At 32.0% G+C, this 19,833-nt stretch overlaps 2 protein-coding genes across 2 annotated transcripts; both read right to left on the reverse strand.

The window, feature by feature from the left end:
- Positions 1-268: 268 nt before the first annotated feature.
- On the reverse strand, positions 269-3,484 carry LOC108904030 (cilia- and flagella-associated protein 251-like). Its single transcript, XM_023454220.1, has 6 exons — positions 3,408-3,484; positions 3,268-3,359; positions 2,986-3,217; positions 643-874; positions 442-533; positions 269-389 (listed from the first exon to the last, which is right to left on the reverse strand). The coding sequence occupies exons 1-6, from the start codon at positions 3,462-3,464 to the stop codon at positions 336-338; spliced, it is 759 nt and encodes a 252-aa protein (XP_023309988.1). The 5' UTR covers positions 3,465-3,484; the 3' UTR covers positions 269-335.
- A 9,651-nt stretch (positions 3,485-13,135) lies between these two features.
- LOC108904034 (protein rogdi) lies at positions 13,136-19,539 on the reverse strand. The gene is made up of 7 exons (XM_018706403.1): positions 19,321-19,539; positions 19,158-19,229; positions 18,964-19,098; positions 18,745-18,905; positions 17,956-18,076; positions 17,682-17,891; positions 13,136-13,541 (listed from the first exon to the last, which is right to left on the reverse strand). The coding sequence occupies exons 1-7, from the start codon at positions 19,354-19,356 to the stop codon at positions 13,473-13,475; spliced, it is 804 nt and encodes a 267-aa protein (XP_018561919.1). The 5' UTR covers positions 19,357-19,539; the 3' UTR covers positions 13,136-13,472.
- Between the last annotated feature and the right edge of the window lie 294 nt (positions 19,540-19,833).

Consider the following 19,833-nt stretch of genomic DNA (forward strand, 5'->3'; position numbering starts at 1 on the left):
TCGCTCCAAATTTTTTTTAATCATAAAAATTTGGCGGTTGTGGAAATTATGGTCTAAAACGCAGCATGTGTCCTGTGCTTTTTTATAAAAATATGACGTCAATTTTCACCAGCTGATGTCACTGCAAATGTATGTACAAAAGAGGCCAAGAAAAACTTAACTACGAAGCAGAGGATATGTAAAAAAAGAAAAAAATTATCATAAAAATAATAACTCAAATGAGGTTTATTTTATGAATATAGATTATATATTTTCATAGCAGCTAGAATTTAATTCTTATTCTTCAGTGTTTCTTTTGCATGTACTCGTATTTGCCATTTCACTTTCATTTTAGTTCATCCCTTATTAATGCCAAGAATATCGTGAAGTAAAATTTTAAAAGTGATTTCCTAGAAATGAAAATTTTGAAAAATAATAATCATAATAGCATAATTAATTTACTTTTGGCAAAAACTCTAAGTTGTCACTAGAATCATTCGATCTCGTCAGTGTTTGCAACAATTTTACAAGATTGCTGGGGTTTATGCATTCACCTGAAATTTAATCTGGTAATAAACATGACTGTTTTGTTAATTCAACTTTTTTTCTTTATCGAGACATCTCCGGATAAAACTACTATTGAATAATACCTCAGAACTATACCTGCACATGTTAATACTGTGGAGAAATCTTCTCGGCTAATCGAGTCCTCAGAATCGCTGTCCATTTGTTTAATTATAGTTTTAAAAGCCTTTCTGATTTTTTCTTTGGAGTATCCATATACAGGTTTGTGATTGCAAAACAGCTTCACAAAGTCGATGAAATTTACATCGCTGTTGTATAATCCAGTATCATCGTAGTGTCTAAATTTTATGTCAATCATCATAGTTTCTAGCTAAAAAAATACTTAACAATACTACACTGATTTTGAACCACAGATTTAGAAGAAAATTTACAGTTAGTTAAAATTAAAAAATATATATTTTTGTTAATAAACCTGTTGTTTTTCAAGACGTGCAATTGAAATTTTTCATTGACCTTATTTGGTATAATTTTGGTTAAAAAAAAATGGAAGCATGAAAGAAGAAAAAAGGGTCATAGTTGTTATTGTTCTCTCAAAGTTGATGTGTCAAAAGGGTGTCCCACTGGGAACAGCATCGATCAATATCTAGGAAAGTACTGCTCCGAAAGATTTGAAAATTTGGCAACACAAGTAAAATATCTAGAACTCTCCAGCACTTTGTTATTTTAAATGGGACACCCTATATATTATTGCATTTTCCGATTCTACGTGAAATTTGAGGGTCACTTTATTAAATATTCCCTATACCTAGGAGTTATAGATTTTGAGATATTCATTTTTAAAGAAAAAATTTGACAGATGCAAGAGTCCGCGGAGATGCTAGTAACTCTTTTCAGGAGCGTGATATCAAGCGGATTTTTGGTACCTGTAAAGGGCATAGGTAACACTACATTATGGTATACGAACAAATTAAAACGTTTAATACTAGGTGTTTCATTTTTCCTGTTACATTTTGATAACTTCAAACAGCTATAACTTTGTTAAATGGAACACCCTGTAGTTTTTTACTCTGTCGTATGCAGATTGAAATTTCCTTTTAAGCCATATAAGCATTGTTAGGGTTGCCGTTACTACTTTCAGAGATATTTGCAATTTTCTATTTTTTGGTACTTTTTCTCGTATCAGACCTGTTGTCAAATTGGCCATGACCAGAAACACTTCAAAACAATTAAAATAACTTGACATTTGTCAAGTTAGTTGTTAAATTATTGTTATGTCTGTAATAGTTTTTGCTGAAAATTTATATAAAATTGCCTGGTGGGAATAAATAACAAACAATTTAAAATAATCCTCATTAGTATAATTTAAACGAGCCTCAGGCCCGGCATTTTTATTTAAATTTTCGGCAAAAACTATTCAGACACAACAATAATTTGACAACAATCGTGACAAAAGTTATGTTATTTCAATTGTTTTTGGAGTGTTTCTGGTCATGGCCAATTTGACAACAGGTCTGATACGAGAAAACGTGTCCAAAGAAATAGAGAATTGCAAATATCTCTAAAAGTAGTAATGACAACCCTAACAATGATTATACGGCTTGAAAGGAAACTTCAAACTGAATACAACAGAGTAAAAAAAATATAGGGTGCCCATTTAAGCTGACATAGTTATAGCTGTTTGAAGTTATCAAAATGTAACAGTAAAAATAAAACACCTAGTATTAAATGTTTTAATTATTACCCTTTACAGGTACCAAAAATCCATTTGACATCACGCTTCTGAAAAAAGTTACTAGCATCTCTGTGGACCCTTGCATCTGTCAAATTTTTTCTTTAAAAATTAATATCTCAAATTCTATAACTCCAGGAGTACCTATAGAGAATATTTAATAAAGTGACCCTCAAATTTCACGTAGAATACGAAAATGCAATAATATACCGGGTAGGAAAGTACCGATAGTATATCTGAAGTTATGTGAGAGCGATAAAGCCATAGAAATCCATGTAATAGACAAGGATGGCTATAATAAAGGCGTCTAATAGTCACCGCCCATTTCGCCCTTCCACAAATAAGAAGTGGATCTTATTTGTGGAAGGGCGAAACGGGCGGTGACTATGAGACGCCTTCATTATAGCCATCCTTCTCTATCGCATGGATTTCTATGGCTTACTTTATCGCTCTCACGTAACGCCCGATGAACCATAGGGACTTTCCTACCCGGTATAGGCTGTCTTATTTAAAATAACGAAGTTGGTGTGGTAGGTATAACCGGAAGTGTTGGAAAGTTCTAGGTATTTTAACTGTGATCGCCCCAGGGGCATTGCCACGTTGCCAAATTTTCAAATTTAACACGAACAAAAAAGTTAACAGTAAAAACAAGTGAAAAAAGAAAATAAAAACATTCTTAGTTTAAAAATAATACATTTGAACCACAGATGTGTGTAAAAAAATTATTATTCATATAACTATAAGTGTTTTACCTCAAATTCCGAAGGGTAAAATCCACAAGTTCTTACGAGTTCAGGAATTTCTGTTATGTTTATACAATCTGATACTTTCTTTGGCATTTCGACATTTTCGTGTTGTAAACTTTGCATATAGTAAAACAGATCCTTAATTTCCTGGAAGAGCCACCCATTTTTACCGCCTTCGATAAGGCAGTAATACGGTTCTAATTCTTTTCCGCCCAGCAGATGCATCAGTTCAACAGCTCTGTAAATCTTATTGTACCTAAATTCGTGGGCGACTCAGTGAATACTTACTTGGTTTTTATTTTCCATTTAAAAACACAATGATCATCTGTACCATATGTGAATAAATAATCTCCATCCGGTGATAAAACAAAATCAGCAACCTGTAGTTTGAATACAATAAAACTATATTTTATCATAAATTGTTTTACCTTAGACGGATGTCCTAAATATCCTGTATATTTATAAGGATTTCCGTCTGGTGACATGATGTGTAGTCCTAGGAATTTCCCTGTCAAAAAAATCATGTACTTCGAGTCATTTTCTGGAATAATCTAAAATATTTTTTTAGTTTTTAAATCGTGTTAACAATCGACGAAATTTTACCATCATTTTGCTGATAATTTGATTTTTGAAACACCCAAATGCAGGGGCCAGTATCACCGCTTTTATGACTTTGGTTAATGGATCTATCATTTTGAATTTATGCTAAAAATAAAACCCATACAAAGATCATTTTTCAGTAGGCAATAGAACGTTACCAACCTCATCATCGGCAACTAAAAGGTAATGAAATCTCTTGCCCTCTAGTAATTCGTACCAGTATAAAAACGTCATTGGAATTGCCTTTTGCTCAACTCGGTCCCTATAAATTATACCAAACTTCCCATCACTAAAAGAGAAAAGAGAAATTAACCGCCCAAGTCACTAGGAATTTTACTGATTGAATTACTTAATGTCGTCGTTGTTGTATTCAACTAGATGTCTGTCACGTCCGATTGTATATAAAATATGTCTCTGATGATATAACATACATATAATATCAGTTATATCTTCGTAATGTGAACGAATTTTCCCCTTTAACTCCCATTGACAACTCTCTGTATCGTACATAAACAGTACAACTGTCCTGTTATTATCCTGAAAAATATATTATTATTTGGTTGTACCTAATTTTTTCATTGACTTTATGCTGTCACAATATTGTAAGTTCATATCAATAAAATCCTTGAATTTTCTTGTGCTTACTGAATTAAAATGTTTTATACAGGGTGGTCAAATGAAAATGAAACAGACCCATTTTCAGGAACTGCGTCAAAATTGTAGCAAAACGCTCAGACCCGTCGATTTTAGATTAAAGGGGGACATTCTTTGCTGGTATTTTTAACTCCGCCACTTTCACCCCCAAGCAAGGGTAAGCATCATCCCACAATATTTAAATGGCATTGGGGATTGAGTAATATTTCTTTTCAAAACTCTTACAATTCTCTTTACAACAGACTTTAAATTTTATAATTCCGCCCAATACTTATTAAGAATTTTGATTTTAAAGTTGAAACTTATGTACAAACAATTAGTAACGGTAAAAATGTCAGTCATTCGAGTTAAGTACGCCAATGGTATAAATTTAGTATTTCTTGCGTTACATTGGTTTTTGGCGATTTATTGTCACTTTCATAAAAAAAACAAATTGTACAAAACAGAAATGAATGCTATACACACACAATGAACGTAAAATTAGTGGATTCCAAATAATTTTTTAGTATTACTTGGAAGCGTTGGTTGATAGTTTATTTAATTGTGTTTTTGAAAATTAAACACTATGGTTATTCCATTGCCGAAAGGGTAGATATAATTTTGCTTTACTTTATGAACAATAAATATGCGAATAGAACAGCTCAGTTATTTAATGAACAACATCAAGATCGACATGTCAGGAGGAAGTATGTTCTAGAGTTAGTAAAAAAATTTCAAGAGACAGGGAACGTAACCAATAAAAAACGAGAAATTGAAAAACCTATAGTTAATGAAGCTAGTGAAGTTGCAGTTTTGGGATAAGTTCATCTTGATCCTACATTAAGTACGAGGCAGCTGGCATCTGTGTCTGGGATCAAACGAACTAGCATACAAACCATTTTGAAGAAGAATAAATTCCATTAATATAAAACACAATTAGTCCAAGAACTTCATGAGGACGATTATGACTGCTGTTTGCAATTTTGCGAAATAATGAGTGAGCGAGCAGGGAACAATCCACAGTTCCTTTTTAACATCTGTTTTTATGATGAATGCAGTTTTTTCTTGAACAGAACGGTAAATCATTACAATTGCCGCTATTGGTCCGATTCAAACCCAAGAGTTTTTCACAAGGTACATACACAGCAACCGGAAAAATTAAATGTATGGGCTGGAATTTTCGGTGACCAACTGGTGGGTCCTTTTTTTCTACCTGGTAATTTTACTGGCCAAATGTATTTGCAATTACTGGAAGACGGTATTGACCCTGCCTTGACCGACATTATTGAAAATGTTCCAGAGTATGATTAAGATCGTTTGATTTTTCAACACGACGGTGTTCCTCCGCATTATGCGTTAATTGTCTGTCAATATTTGGACCAACGTTTTCTATGGAATTGGATTGGGAGAAGAGGCAGCATTGAGTGGCCTCCACGATCACCGGATTTATCGCCCCTTGAATTCTTTTGATGGGGATACCTAAACAGTAAAATCTATAAAACACAGCCAGTCGCTGGAAGATTTGCGTCAAAGAATCGTCGACGAATGCCGTCGATTCACTTCGAAATGTGTGCGCACGTTTCGAACAAAATCTTTATTCTTGTATGGAAGCGGGCTGTCATCAGTTTGAACATTTAATCAACTAAGTAGTAAGCAACTAAACATAATTTAAAATTTAAATTTTAAAATGTAAATTTTTTTCAAAGTATTGGGCGGAATTATAAAATTTAAAGTCTGTTGTAAAGAGAATTGTAAGAGCTTTCAAAAGAAATATTATTCAACCCCCAATGCCATTTAAATATTTTGGGGTGATGCTTACCCTTGCTTGNGAATTATAAAATTTAAAGTCTGTTGTAAAGAGAATTGTAAGAGCTTTCAAAAGAAATATTATTCAACCCCCAATGCCATTTAAATATTTTGGGGTGATGCTTATCCTTGCTTGGAGGTGAAAGTGGCGGAGTCAAAAATATCAGCAAAGAATGTCCCCCTTTAATCTAAAATCGACGGGTCTGAGCGTTTTTCTATAATCTTGACGCAGTTCCTGAAAATGGCTCTGTTTCGTTTTCATTTGGCCACTCTGTATAAGTATGACCGCAGTTTTAAACTGAAAGTAAAGTTTTATGAGGTTTTCGGATACGTTACGTAATAAGCAAACTGCCTGTTATTCCTGGAAAAAACTATTTTCATAACTTTATTGCTGGTAGGTTTGAATGGGGAAACAGTTTTTGGTTTGAGTAGAATTGTCTCTAAAATAAAGATCTCCCCATTTTCACGGCCACAAACCAAATGTAGAGCTAAAAAAAATATATTAAAACGCAATTTGGACCTATTTATGTAACGTATTACTTACATTCAGGTGAATATTTTAAACAAGATATTGATGGAGAATGAGTAACTTTTGGAAGCATTACAGAAGACAATAACTTGTTCTCCTCGTAATCGATTAAATGTAACCTACCGTTGGCATAACCGACTACTATATAAGGGCTAAAATAAGTAAAAATGTTCATATATATTTCTTTTTTTAATTTAACAAATATTTACAATTCATCATGGGCATCTATAGCAGAAATACTGTCTTCTGTCATTAGGAAGATGGGAACACATTTATTGTGTAGGAAGTCAATTGCATAAACATTATTATCCATTGTGGCTAAAACAATACAACATTGCTAACTTAAAATATGCCTAATATGGATCATTTTTAAATTAATTTGTATCCAATTGTGATATTACCAATGAAAAAGTCGTTCACTAAGAACTGATCATTTTTTAAACTGCTATCCTTTGGTAAATCTGCCTTGAATATAGTTTCCAACTCATCGGTGACATCTGAAAAGCCACACTCAAAATTGTCACTCTCCCTGGGTTTTACTGTAAAGTTTTGTAATAATGTAACTTGTAATTAATATTGTAACTTGTAATTATGGGAATACCTGTATGAATAGTTAATAGATCCTCTCGTTTAAATTTTGGTATTTTGTTAAAACTTATAGAAACAATTGGAGGTAGGGAGAAGTTCCTAAGCCAGTACATAATTCTTACTGTCCTATCGAAAAATAATATGTAGCCATTATCGTCACCAACCACTAGCAAACTAAAAATAACCATATTCTAATTGCCGAAAAAAATTGATTTTTGGATAAATGGTTTAAACAATGTGAAGAATAAAGGAAAAAAGTTTTAGGTGACGGAAAATCGTCTAATCTTGACTCAAGACTATAGGGAATATTGTATAACAATTACCTAGCAGAAGCAGCACAACTCCGGATAGAGCAGTGTGAGATTTTAACAGCATTTCTGTATATTTTTGAGTTGTCCAAATTACCTTCTTTGTATGGTTTTGAATAAAGTGTGCTGCCAAAAACTAACACACAACCTTTGCTGCTGCAAGCATAACACTCGTGACAATTGTATAAATATGTGCCCGTAGTTAAAGTACCAATTTTGCTTTGGTGCGTTATTTGAGGTATTTTAAGTTTTATTAATTTATCCATTTCTTCGTCCTTAAAGTTGTAAAAAAATAAATAGTATACACTTATTCAAACAATTAAAGGGTCAAAAGAATTTCCAAAATTTTTCCGGGATTTTTGACAGTCTGTATTTAGGTGAAAAATGGTCGTATCGGGAATTAAAAAGCTATAAAAAGGTTATAATGCAATTGTAAGAAACAGCGAGACAAAAAAATTTTTCAATTTTTTTTTCTGAGATTTGGAAAATTCAGCTAAGCCATTCAGAATTTTCAGCTAAGCCATTGCATGGACCAGATAGCTTGTATTCAGCTTCAATCTCCTTTTTTTTAAAATTTTGATATGACCATTTTTCATCGAAATATCGGAATTTTAATGGAAAAGGATCCTTTTGTCTTCAATCATCGATATCTCGGCGGCAAATGCAGAGAACTGAAGGGTAGCTTCGAAAACTGGAATAAAGTTCCTATAAAGTGGTGCCGCAACTTTTCGTTTTTTTTTTTTTTTTCATCTTTTACACGAATTTTAAAAAACAGGAAAAAAAGGGTAATTTATGTTTTTTTAGAAAATTGACAGCTAAATTAGAAATCATTACAGTTCGATATGCCCAGAAGAACCCTGCGAAGTTTTGGTCTTTCGAATCTCAATCTGGCGAACCGTTTCTTTGTTTCAATCAAACTTTTGAAAAAAATTAAAGGGTCGCGTTTTTTGAGCTTAAACACTTCATAATCATGATCAAAATGGACAAAAAAATATGAGATTTTCTCACATTTTTACCGCAAATAACGTTTAAATTGATGAAAAAAAAAAAATCGAAAAATTCTTTGAAAAAATTTTCGATTTTTTTTTTTTGAGAAAACTTTCCAGACATTGAAGAAAATAAAATCCAATTGTTTCCAGCACGATTCGGCTTTTTCGTTTTATGGTTCATTAACTTTTAATTACATTAAAATTAAAGTTGTTGACCCAAAATAAATTTCGACCCCGATTCATACCGTTTTTTGAGACAAATTTGTAATTAATTTTTGTGCAGCCTGTAATCACTTAAAAAACAGTTTTTTTCATAACTACCTTTTTTCTTCTCTGAAATAAATGTTCGAAAAAATTCGTGTAAAAGATGAAAAAAATTTCTTTCTGAAAAGCTGCGACAGCATGTTATAGGAAATTTATTCCATTTTTCGAAACTATTCTTCAATTCTTTTCTAAAGATCTAAAAACTAGAATCTTAGAACTTCAAAATGCTTGTTTTTTAATTCCCGATAGGGCCATTTTTCACCTAACTACAGTGTGTCAAAAATCACGGAAAAATTTCGGAAATTCTTTTGACCCTTTAGTTGTTTGCATTAGTGTATATTATATTTCTTCTTTTGAATTAGTTGTGTTGTATAATGTAAATGAAAATTAAAAAATTATTACCCAAACTAATAAGATAACTTGTTTCTTGAATATCACCATCACAAATTCTTCTATGTTGGGGTTAAAACATACTTCTACTGGTGTCCCGTAATTTCTCTCCACTTCAAACGAATCTAAAATATGTTCTTTTTGAATATCCATAATATTCTGAAAAAAAAATTACCGTCGGGTTCATCTTTTCCCAAAGTCCACAACCAAAAGTCCACAGAATAACTTCCTTCATTTTTTATACCAATAGTTACTATATACCTTGCACTTGGACTCAGTCTTACTAGAATTATCCCGCTTATGGAATAAATATTGAATAAACTATAAACTGGTTTACTACAATAAAATTAACTCCATTTTATTCCATACAAATATTTATGAAGCAGGGAACGATTTCTTGATATTTCGAAAGAACAATCGCACATTTATATGTAGGTAATCTACTTAACAGGGAAAAAATACAGGAGAAAAAAATATCTATAAAATAAAGGACCTCGCAACTATTCGATAACTTCAGAAGGCTGTAGCTTCAGAACAGTAGTTTTTCAGACCTAGGTCTCATGGACTTTTTTGATCGACACATCGACTGGGACCGGTTTTCTGTAAGGATAATTGAGGGGTCCTTTTCAGATTTCGGAATAGGGTGATTCGATTTTTTTTCATTAAACTTTAGAAACATTTAGATTATGAAAAAAGAATGATACTTAATCAGTTTCAAAAAATGTGTTCAATGTAAAGTTTCTAAAAGAAATTAATTTGCTATTTCATTGCTAAACAATATTCTTGTCAAAAAGCTTGTCTTGCAGTTCTTAAATATATATTTTTATTTCTTCAGTTTTATCAGTATTTATTGAGTGCCTTATTAAAAAACTTGATACACCACTAGAAAAAACACAAAAATTAATAAATAATTGCATGCAACAGAAACTTGTGTGAAACTAGTGTTGTCTCACTTAAAATGTGTTCCGCTGTAGTTTTAATGTTTTAGTATAAAAATATGTCAGAAATTAAAGTTGCGTTAAAAAGATTTCCACACGTATTAAAATAATTTCCCATTATTGCACTGTTTTGGTGTTATTTTCATTTTTCCCCATTTCTTGAAACTTTACACATACGAAACTAAAGGTTGGAAACACATTTTTCAATCGAAGAATATTTCGACATAAACGTTTTTTATATTACCACAAACATCATTATTTTTCGATTACCTATATTTCTAAAGTATCACAAAAATCGAACCATTCTGCAGATTCGAAAGATCGTTAAGGAAATATTTGTTCTCTAGAACTTATAAAAGTATTATTATTGTTTATTAACACTTAACAATTCGGTACTATCCCAAATTATAACACAGCCATCCTTATTTTCGTCAGCTGTGGCTAACCATCGACCAGATGCATCTGCTGATATAGAACTTATCAGGTATTGCTGCAATCAAAATATGTAGCAAATAAAATCTGGCTTATGTAAAATAATGAATAATTACATGTCCCTCCAGACACTTCATATTTTTCGTACAGTAGTTGTAGAAAATTGGTAAGTGAGAGCTGGCAAAAAATATTCCCTTTCTCTCTGCCGTTGTCAGGTTTATCATGTTTATTTTAGAATTGATACAGTGCGACCACACAAAATCCTAGCAAAAATGTTTTGTATACGATCAAATGCCGTGCACATTTTTAAGACGGAAAACTTACAAACGGCTTTGTCTTGGCAATCATTTCAGGATCATTGATACTGTCAGGCCCAATCTCTTTGCTAGCTGCACCATTTATATCCATCTGGGACTGAAAGAGATTTAACGGTAACATGGAATCCGAAGATGAACTGGATTCTCTCTGAGCAGGATCGTCATATTGAAGCTGTTCCAATTTTATTTTTCTGTAAATATACAGCAAATTTTCTTTGTCTTCCCTAAAAGATATGTGTTCGTCAGACATTTTTAAAGCATAAAAAAAAATAAAAAAATAACACTGAAGTTCTAAAAGACACACATTACATTACATTACTTTCAATTGAAATAGTGTAACTAGATCAGAATAATCATATTTTGTGTGTCCAGTATGAAGTGTATCTACACTGAAAGAAAGAACTAATTAGAAGTCATTGGGAAACTTCATCAGGTGACAGAAAAAATTATTTTAAACGAAAAGTTTGGTTTGAATGCTTTGTTTTCAGTAAAAATTTACTTATTTTTGCAATTTAGACAAAGCAGCAAATTTTAAAAGAAAATTTAAATTGAAAATAAACGTATTACATTTTATCAAACATCTTCGGATGTTTTATGTACGCTAATGAAATTTGAGCCAATGATTTATTTAATTGGATGAAAAAATTAAATTTGGAATTTTGGTTTTTAAATTTAATCAGAACTTTTTTTTCCTAGTGGTAGCATGGAAAAATCATACAAGAACAATCTGTTTTTACAAAATTCACAATGAAATACACTCTGTATAATATACTTACCTTAAAAGCAATTTATTACAATAATTGAGTAAAAAAAACTACAATATGCTTTTTTTTGAAAATAGGACTGCAATAATAAAATAAATACAATGCTCCAATCTTTTTTTTTAAGGCATTCTTTCTAATTTAAAAAGTCGTTACAGTTTGAATCCGAGATATTTCCACAGAGTCCTCAATTTTAAAAAAATCTAAATGGTAATATATTTATGAAGGGCCAGGTCAGGGCTGCGAGCGGGGTGGTTGACGATGTTCCAACCTTCCCCTTTGCAAGAAGAATCTGGGTTTGGAATAGCGGCACTGATTTCAACACGCCACTACAACAGCAGTTCTTAACTGACTGAGACAAATGAGCACTCTCAACACCTTGGCTTTGAATACAGTATTGCCAACTTTGTCGTAAACAAAAACCACAGAGTATCAGTCTCAGTACTCTCTGTATATTATTAGAATAAATTAGACAGAAATATACAAGGTGTAAGAAACGAACAAAAAAGTTGTATATTACAAGGGTGTAAGATTAACAGTTTTCAAATTACAGCGAGTATTAATATTGGGGAGTTTCATCACAACGTGACAACAGCGCTTAACCTAACGTTACACAGCTGGTGTGTACCACGTGTGTACGTGGCAGACTTATCCTACGGAAAAATTGTAAACTATTATTGTGAAACATTTAGTAAATAGTATCGATTTTACAGTACGAATATAGTGCTGTGCTTAAATTTTAGCTCGAATTTTAGTAATTATGAATCTCTTAAAATAGGAACTTAATTTTTAATTAAATTATGAATTTGAAAAATATGTAATAAAAGCATCCAAAAATTCACGTCATTCGAATAATCATACGTATTAAAAATTATTTAAGTACTTACCAAAAAGCAAAATTCAGTAATTTTTAAATGCACAAGTACAAAACAAACTACAACGTATCCTCAAAATGTCCACCACCATTTTTGATGCACATTCGAATCCAATTTTCGCGCACTGGCTGGAAAACACCTCGAGAAAAGGAAATAGTGGTACGCAAAAAACACCCCGACATGGTCCAATTCCAGATACAAACTGAACTGCGTAGTGTTGGACAGCTTAGTACCTCGTATCCGCCGCACCTTTGTCACACTGGTCGATATGAATTTTATTGAATTTTAAATTTATTACAATGCTAATTATTTTTTAGAATTAAGCATAAAGAAGTTCAAAAAAGTGATAAACATTGTATTTTATGATATTCTATGCACACAGTTATGTCAATATTCCTTAATTAATCGATGTTGTAGATTTTGATCATTTTTTTCTCGGAAATGGTTGAGTTTAGCACCCATGTCATATATAAGGTTTTTTTGTTTAGTTTAATGTATTCCATCGTCTGTTAAAATTAAGACAGTAAAACTTCTAACGCCTTGCATATGGATTCCAAAATTTTTCTTTAGACATTTAATTTTCAAATTAATTAAAATAAAATTGAATAATTTTTGTATTTTGTTATATTTCAGTTTTTTAATAAAAAAGATGTAATTTAATACTCCAATACAAATAACTCCAAGAGATTTAACTTAAAACCAGGATTATTGCAAATAAAAAAGTGATAATCAACAAGTATCTGTATTTAGTAAATACGTACACATTATGTAATTATTAGATCTTTACTCAAATCATTAAAATCGAACTTAAACTAACTTAAAGCCAAGCTCTTACCGTACCTAGTCCTCCATTAATAAGTATTGCTTTTAAAACCACTGTTAGTTTTATTTTTCTATGACAACTAAGGAAAATAAATAATATATCAACAAATATATTTAAGACCTTAACTAAAACTATGTACGGCTTGTTTTACACCTCTAAAATATTTACAAACAAAAACTAAAGAGAAATTGACAATATCATAATAGCTACGATTTTAGTTAAACGATAAAAAATTCGAGATTACGAGGCCAATGGGCTGGCTGGTCTAGAACCAACCGTGAAATCCTTATATTGAGAGAAAACGCAGATCTGGAAAAGAAACATATTTTAACCACAACAATACAGTTAAGTGTACGCCAATTTTGAGAGATTTCTCGTATTTTCCAAGGATACATAAATACGCTGCTGCTACAAGCCGATTCTCTACATCTTTATTTAAGAGATTAAATTCCTTTTTTTTTAATCAAATAAATAGTCGAACAATTTTTTTAAAATTAATTTTAATACTTGTGTATGCCGCCACTATAATATTCATGTATTACAAATACATGAATTGTAGGCAATCTACAGTGCATGTGAAGGGAGATAGTGTGGGTCAGTTGTTATTCCGCATTTGAAGACAGTACATTTAACTGTGAATTTAAATGTTTTTCATTACTAGAAGCCATCAATGGACTATTTATCTTTGTGTATTTCATTTATCATTACTAATTACTGCTTGCTAGGTTACTTGTTAAGTACCGTTTGTGTGGCGAGCATATTCCCTCAATAGAAGTAACTCGTGGTGAATGGTATGGAATTGTACATGTGCTGTGACTAAAGCGTGCCGTTATTTGAGGTTACACTAGCTTCTCCAGCAGCGTTGTACGAAAATTACTAAAAAAAGGTATAAAAAAAATATTTGAAAAAACTATTGATACATGTATCTAAAGGTCAAGTGAATAATTGTATAAATATAACCTCCACTCAGAGTTACACCCTGTACACAGCAGCAGCAATTCCAATTATTTATTTTATGTATAGTGGTCTGTGATTTTTTTTGAAGTGATTTTTTATAAAAAATCTTAATTAACATGACTTAAATTTTAAATTTCAGTATCTTAAATGTTATGAATTTATTTACACCTCCTTAGCCTTCGCTAGGAATCTTTTATCTTCTTTGGTTGCTCTCGGGCTAAGCTCTGTAAGGGCGGACCCACGATTACAACCCCTAGGCCCTCCTTGATGTTCTTTTTGGTTCTTGCTGTTGGTTCTAAGGCCGTTGTGGACGGAAGTGCTCCTGACACAATGGTGGTTCCCTGAACTTTCCTCAGTTCTTCTGTAACTGAGTCACCTATCACAGGAGCGCCATTGTCTAAGGAGCGGAACTCTCAGTTGCGACCTTAGAACCAATAACAAGAACGCAATTGAACATCAGTGCGGGCCTAGAGGTTCTGATAGCAGGTCCGTTATAAATTAATGAAATTTTGAGACCCTGGAGTTGTGCTAGTTAGGCAGCATAACCAAATTTTCAATAACATCATAAAACACGTCCAAATATGAAAAACGGCCTTTATTTGCTAAAGAGAAAAAAATATAGAGAAGTGGTTTATGTAAGTTGATTTCATTCAAAAGTTTAACTTATATGAATAGATATTCCCTTATCTTCTGCTCTTATTCTCAGGTACTGCTTAAAAATAATTTTTATCTAAAGTACCTCCACATACCTTGATTATAAATTGCAATGTTCTCAAGATTTAAAAATGTAGGTATCGACATGTCTATCAATTTATCTATAAAATTTTAATCACGAATAAATAAATATCTTTAGTAAACCTGAATTTATTATCACCCGTGTATACAGGGTGATTCAGTCATAATGTCATTAATTTTAAGAGCAGATAGAGAAAAATGAGTATAATACGATGGCGTGATTAAAAAAAAATTTAAATGCATATTTAAGCTGAAAAAAAATATTTTCAAATCATTATTTAACCCCCTTTTCAGGCTGTTACTGACCGGCTGACGTCACAATATTATGCACGGCTACGATATGAACCTATGAACAACGCGCCCTAGATGCAACGTTGCCATATTTATATATTTTCGCTCATATAAAGACAATAAATAAACGGTTTTGCTCACGTCAACCAATAATAATTTAAAATGCTATAAATTATTTTTTATTTATGCAATCAACATATTAAATTGTTATTGTTGCCCAGCAAGAACCTCGAGGTCTGAGCATGCCTTGCCAAAAATCAGTTTTTATTAGCATCATAATTTTAATATTTTAACAACATTTGCTGTAAGCCCGAAGGGGAAGGTTTTCAAACAATTCTACTAAAAATTAGTAACGCGGCCCATTCAGATGTTCAGGTAGAAAATGCGGCCCAATTAAACGATCGCCATTGACATTGACACCGAATCTCCTCTGAAAGCTATACCACCGACGAGTAGTGTGCGGGTAGTAGTGTGTTTCATCTGACCAAATGTGACTATTATGGCTGCAAAGAAATTAGCTGTTTCACTTTAAATAAGATTTAATATTGAAGTTACAAAACCCCAAAAGTTCAAATAATTTAAATTTCATTTCATAACCATTTCAATTTCGTTACAGAAATAATGTCATAAAAAACCAACACTCACTAGATAAATTATAAAGAGAGGATAAATTGTATGCAGTATTTAAATATTGACTGCAATTAGAAGAGAGACTTGTATATTCCATAAAAAAACAATGGGACGGAGACAAATAAACAACTCGGTACGTCGTGTTTCCGACCTAGGGTAACCTGTGGTTCAGTAACCTTTTAACCCAGTTTTAATTTGCACACGTGCACCATATAGTCCAGGAGCCAGATGTGCAAACAACTTATTCTTAAATATTTGACCTCTTGAATCCAAAGAAACTTGGTCGCAAAGCCTGAAAGTGGTCAGTTTAATTGTTATCAACAAATTAAATGTTTAAATGGCTGTAAAAAGTTTATTTTTATAGCTAGTACAATTTATTCGCTAATAGTTACGTTTTCTCATAACAAATATGTATTTTTTTGGAAATTAAAAAAAATTAACTTTAACCAAAGTTATTGCAAATTTAGTGCAAATTTCTTACATTTTCCGTCTCCGTGCGCACTAATTTTACCATATCTGGTTCTAAGTTCCATTTATTTATTAATTTATTTAATAATTAATGGCATCTTAGAAAGTTGTGAAATTTCAACGAAAATGCCGGTTTTAATTGTTTATAAGGTTTTTTTTATTATTCAACTTCGACGAAAAGCCAAAAAAGTTACCGGATATTGTTCTTTGCATTCTAACAATCAAGCAAGGCATGAAATCATTGTTAGGATGCGAGGAACAATAACCGGTAACTTTTTTGGCTTTTCATAAAAATTGAATAACAAAAAAAGTTTTATAAACCAATAAAGCCAACATTTTCGTTGAAATTCCACAACTTTCTAAGCTGCCATTAATTTTTAAATAAATTAATTAATCAATGGAACTTACCTATCTTGTAAAATAAAGTTTAAGTTTTAAAATGAGATGTGCGTCTCAATCCGTCCAATTGAACCAGAGATATGGTAAAATTGGTGCGCGCAGAGACGGAAAATGTAATATATTTGCACTAAATTTGCAATAACTTTGGTTAAAGTTAATCTTTTTTTAATTTTCAAAAAAATATATGTTTGTTGTGAGAAAACGTAATAATTAACAGATAAAAAATTGTACTAGCTATAAAAATAAACTTTTTACAGCCATTTAAACATTCAATTTGTTAACAACAATTAAACTGACCACTTTCAGGCTTTGCCACCAAGTTTTTTGGTTTCGAGAAGTCAAAATACTTAAAAATAAGTTATTTGCAGCCGTGGAATTCTGTTTGGCTACGGAAACCTATCTGGCCCCTAGCCCCTAGACTAATACGAGTGTAGTAGCAAAAAGTTGTCGGTCTTTTATCAAAGGAAAATCGTATCAACAAATTTAATTTAAAATCTAAAATACCGGCTGTTTTCGTAGTAGCTGTAGTCGCCCAGGTGCATCGAGTGTACGAAGTGGTCGGTTATATGTCAAATACTAACCTGGCGAGCTTGAACCTGAACTTGGCAACGCTGTTCCTTTAGCCGACAACTGTTCGTGACATTACGTTACAAAATTTTCCGAGCATCCGGGCATCGGCAGGGCAGCCCTCGTAGCGGGAGTTATGGGTTGATTTCCTTCATTTTTAAAAGTCGAGTAAAAAATTTTTTTTTCCGATTTTCTGTCTTTATTAAGCTTTCCGAATACGTGGTTAAAATTAATGACATTATGACTGAATCACCCTGTATAACGCTCATCATCAATCATGCAGCAAATTCTGCAGTAATCAAGGTAGGAAGTAACAGGAGCAATTTTAATCGTTAAAGCAATATTTTGTTAATATTTGCCCCAAAACATCTGGTTTTTAAGAAAATAAAACATTATCGTTACCTTGTCTTTTAGTTGTTGGCACAGTTGCAGTCCAACAGTGAAAAGGACCAGCACCTCATTTAACCAGGGTACAGAACATTCTGCGTGTGCCGAGTCATATTTCATAACGCCATGGTTACTCGTCAACTGGTAGATAGCGAAGATTAATTTATGGCTTTGGATATAAAAGCTTATTGCTAGGTCCTCGGACAGAGGCGGAGACAAAGATTTCTGAAAGTGTGTGTGATCAACAATGAAAAAAGTCGACATATTTAAATTAACGAGAGATGCATACCATATTGCGACTTTTTTGTAAATCGTCCATGGTTTTCTTTCTGGGCACTATCAAGCTAGTACGTCCCCTTTGTAAGCTGTCCAGAATATTGCCCAATATGTGTAAAACTTCATCTGATGATCTACAATTCATTTAGGAGCCATCGTTATACCAAGGTCTTTACGATCACTATACCAAGTGCAAACATCATAATAAACATCCCTAAGTATGAATGAAATTCTTATCTAATCAAAATTTTTTTATATATGGCATAACACTGGCAATAAATTTATAACTTACATAACAGTAACAATAAACGATTAATATTTTTATGAGAATGAATATTTTGTTTCTTAGTAAGGGAATTAACAATTATAAAAAAAATTGTATGGAATGATTGCTAACTAAAAATTATATCAAGACTTAGAAAATTTAAATTTAGTAGAAAAATGTGAGAATATCCCTAAATAATCCTTATATAAATAATAACACAGAAAACATTCTAGGAAAACGTGACTTATCTTATAAATCATCTTCAAATTAATCTTTTGCAAATGCACGATAATTTTATATCTCAAATCTCAATCAGGACTAGTTAAATATTAAAATACAAGTATATTTAATTTATAATTATAAGAAGTGGCATTAAATCATAACAAAATCAGTGCAACACTTGTGATTTAAGTAAATTGGAAATAGAAAAAAATGCAGTAAAAAATTCTGAACCTACTTTCAAATTGTGTGGATATAAATGTGATGGAGAGTAGAGCACGAGATTCAAATATATCAGTGATTTAAAATAAAACTTACTTAAATTTGTAATGTTTTCCTACGTCGTCTATGTGATAAATCGCTTGCTGCAAATGATTTGCCGCATCTTGTACTTGCTGCAACTTCCAGGGGTTTTCATTATGGATCGTGGTACGAACCATAGTAGTATTTGTTTGTCTTGTCACTTTAAAGTTAATATCCTAAAATGTGACCACTTTATACTCATACACTTTTAACTATGTCCAGCGAGTTACTTACGGCATGGGTAATGCTATCACCTGTAAGCGTAACAACACATTTTAATTGATCAACTGGGACAGTCAGAACAAATTTGTCCTGTTTACTTGAGTTGTCATGTCCATACAAAGCCACTGGGAAACGTCTGGCACATTCCTGAAATCAAAGACGTTTTGATCTGCGACAAAAATTTTTTATAGAATTGAGAAACTTACCACAAGTATTTGATGGATTTGATCTAGTCCTTTGTGAATTTCTTCATGTAGCACCCATTCAAATTCTCTCTGCTAAAATTTTTATACAACTTTTTATATTATAAATCAATATCAATTGACCCACATAACCATACAAATGTTTAAATGAAAAACAATTTCTTACCAAATTTACAACTTCTTCTTTCTCATAATCTACCATGTTGTAAATGTAATAATAATGATTTGATAATTAAGTAGTAAACGTGTGTGTGTGTCGTAACTAATTAATTACACTGACATCAAGCACAATCGCGATTTTTCACTTAACGTCAATTATTAAATTGTCTATTAGACAAATAAAATGTCAAAATAAATGGATACATTCTGAAGAACTGAAAGTTGCTAACAGTACGCTTTCAGCGCACACATCTGTATTACTGGTTGCTTTTCAACTCGCTGAAAACCACTGACATATTAATATATAGATCGGTCCGTTTAGGATCCACGGTTTGCTTCTGAATTTCAAACGATTTTACATTTTTGTTTAAAGATTTACAAACAATGCAATGAAATTTTGACAAAAGAGGTTTAAATTTCCCCACCGAGTTTAAAAAATATCCTGCACATACTAAGAATATCATTAATTGCAAATCAAAAAAAAACTTCTAAAACGAGCTCTAATACCTAAAAATGTTCA

Source organism: Anoplophora glabripennis, unplaced genomic scaffold, assembly GCF_000390285.2.
Source record: "Anoplophora glabripennis isolate ALB-LARVAE unplaced genomic scaffold, Agla_2.0 scaffold14, whole genome shotgun sequence".
NCBI classification, from domain to species: domain Eukaryota; kingdom Metazoa; phylum Arthropoda; class Insecta; order Coleoptera; family Cerambycidae; genus Anoplophora; species Anoplophora glabripennis.

Coding starts and splice junctions, on each gene's coding strand:
- LOC108904030 (XM_023454220.1), bottom strand. CDS start 3,464: ATGTCACCAGACGGAAATCCTTATAAATATACAGGATATTTAGGACAT. Junction 3,218..3,267: donor AAATGGAAAATAAAAACCAA/GTAAGTATTCAC, acceptor TAAGATTTACAG/AGCTGTTGAACTGATGCATC. Junction 875..2,985: donor TTTACCCTTCGGAATTTGAG/GTAAAACACTTA, acceptor GTATTTTTTTAG/CTAGAAACTATGATGATTGA.
- LOC108904034 (XM_018706403.1), bottom strand. CDS start 19,356: ATGGTAGATTATGAGAAAGAAGAAGTTGTAAATTTG. Junction 19,230..19,320: donor AAGAAGAAGTTGTAAATTTG/GTAAGAAATTGT, acceptor TAAAAATTTTAG/CAGAGAGAATTTGAATGGGT. Junction 18,077..18,744: donor GGAAAACATTACAAATTTAA/GTAAGTTTTATT, acceptor AATGAATTGTAG/ATCATCAGATGAAGTTTTAC.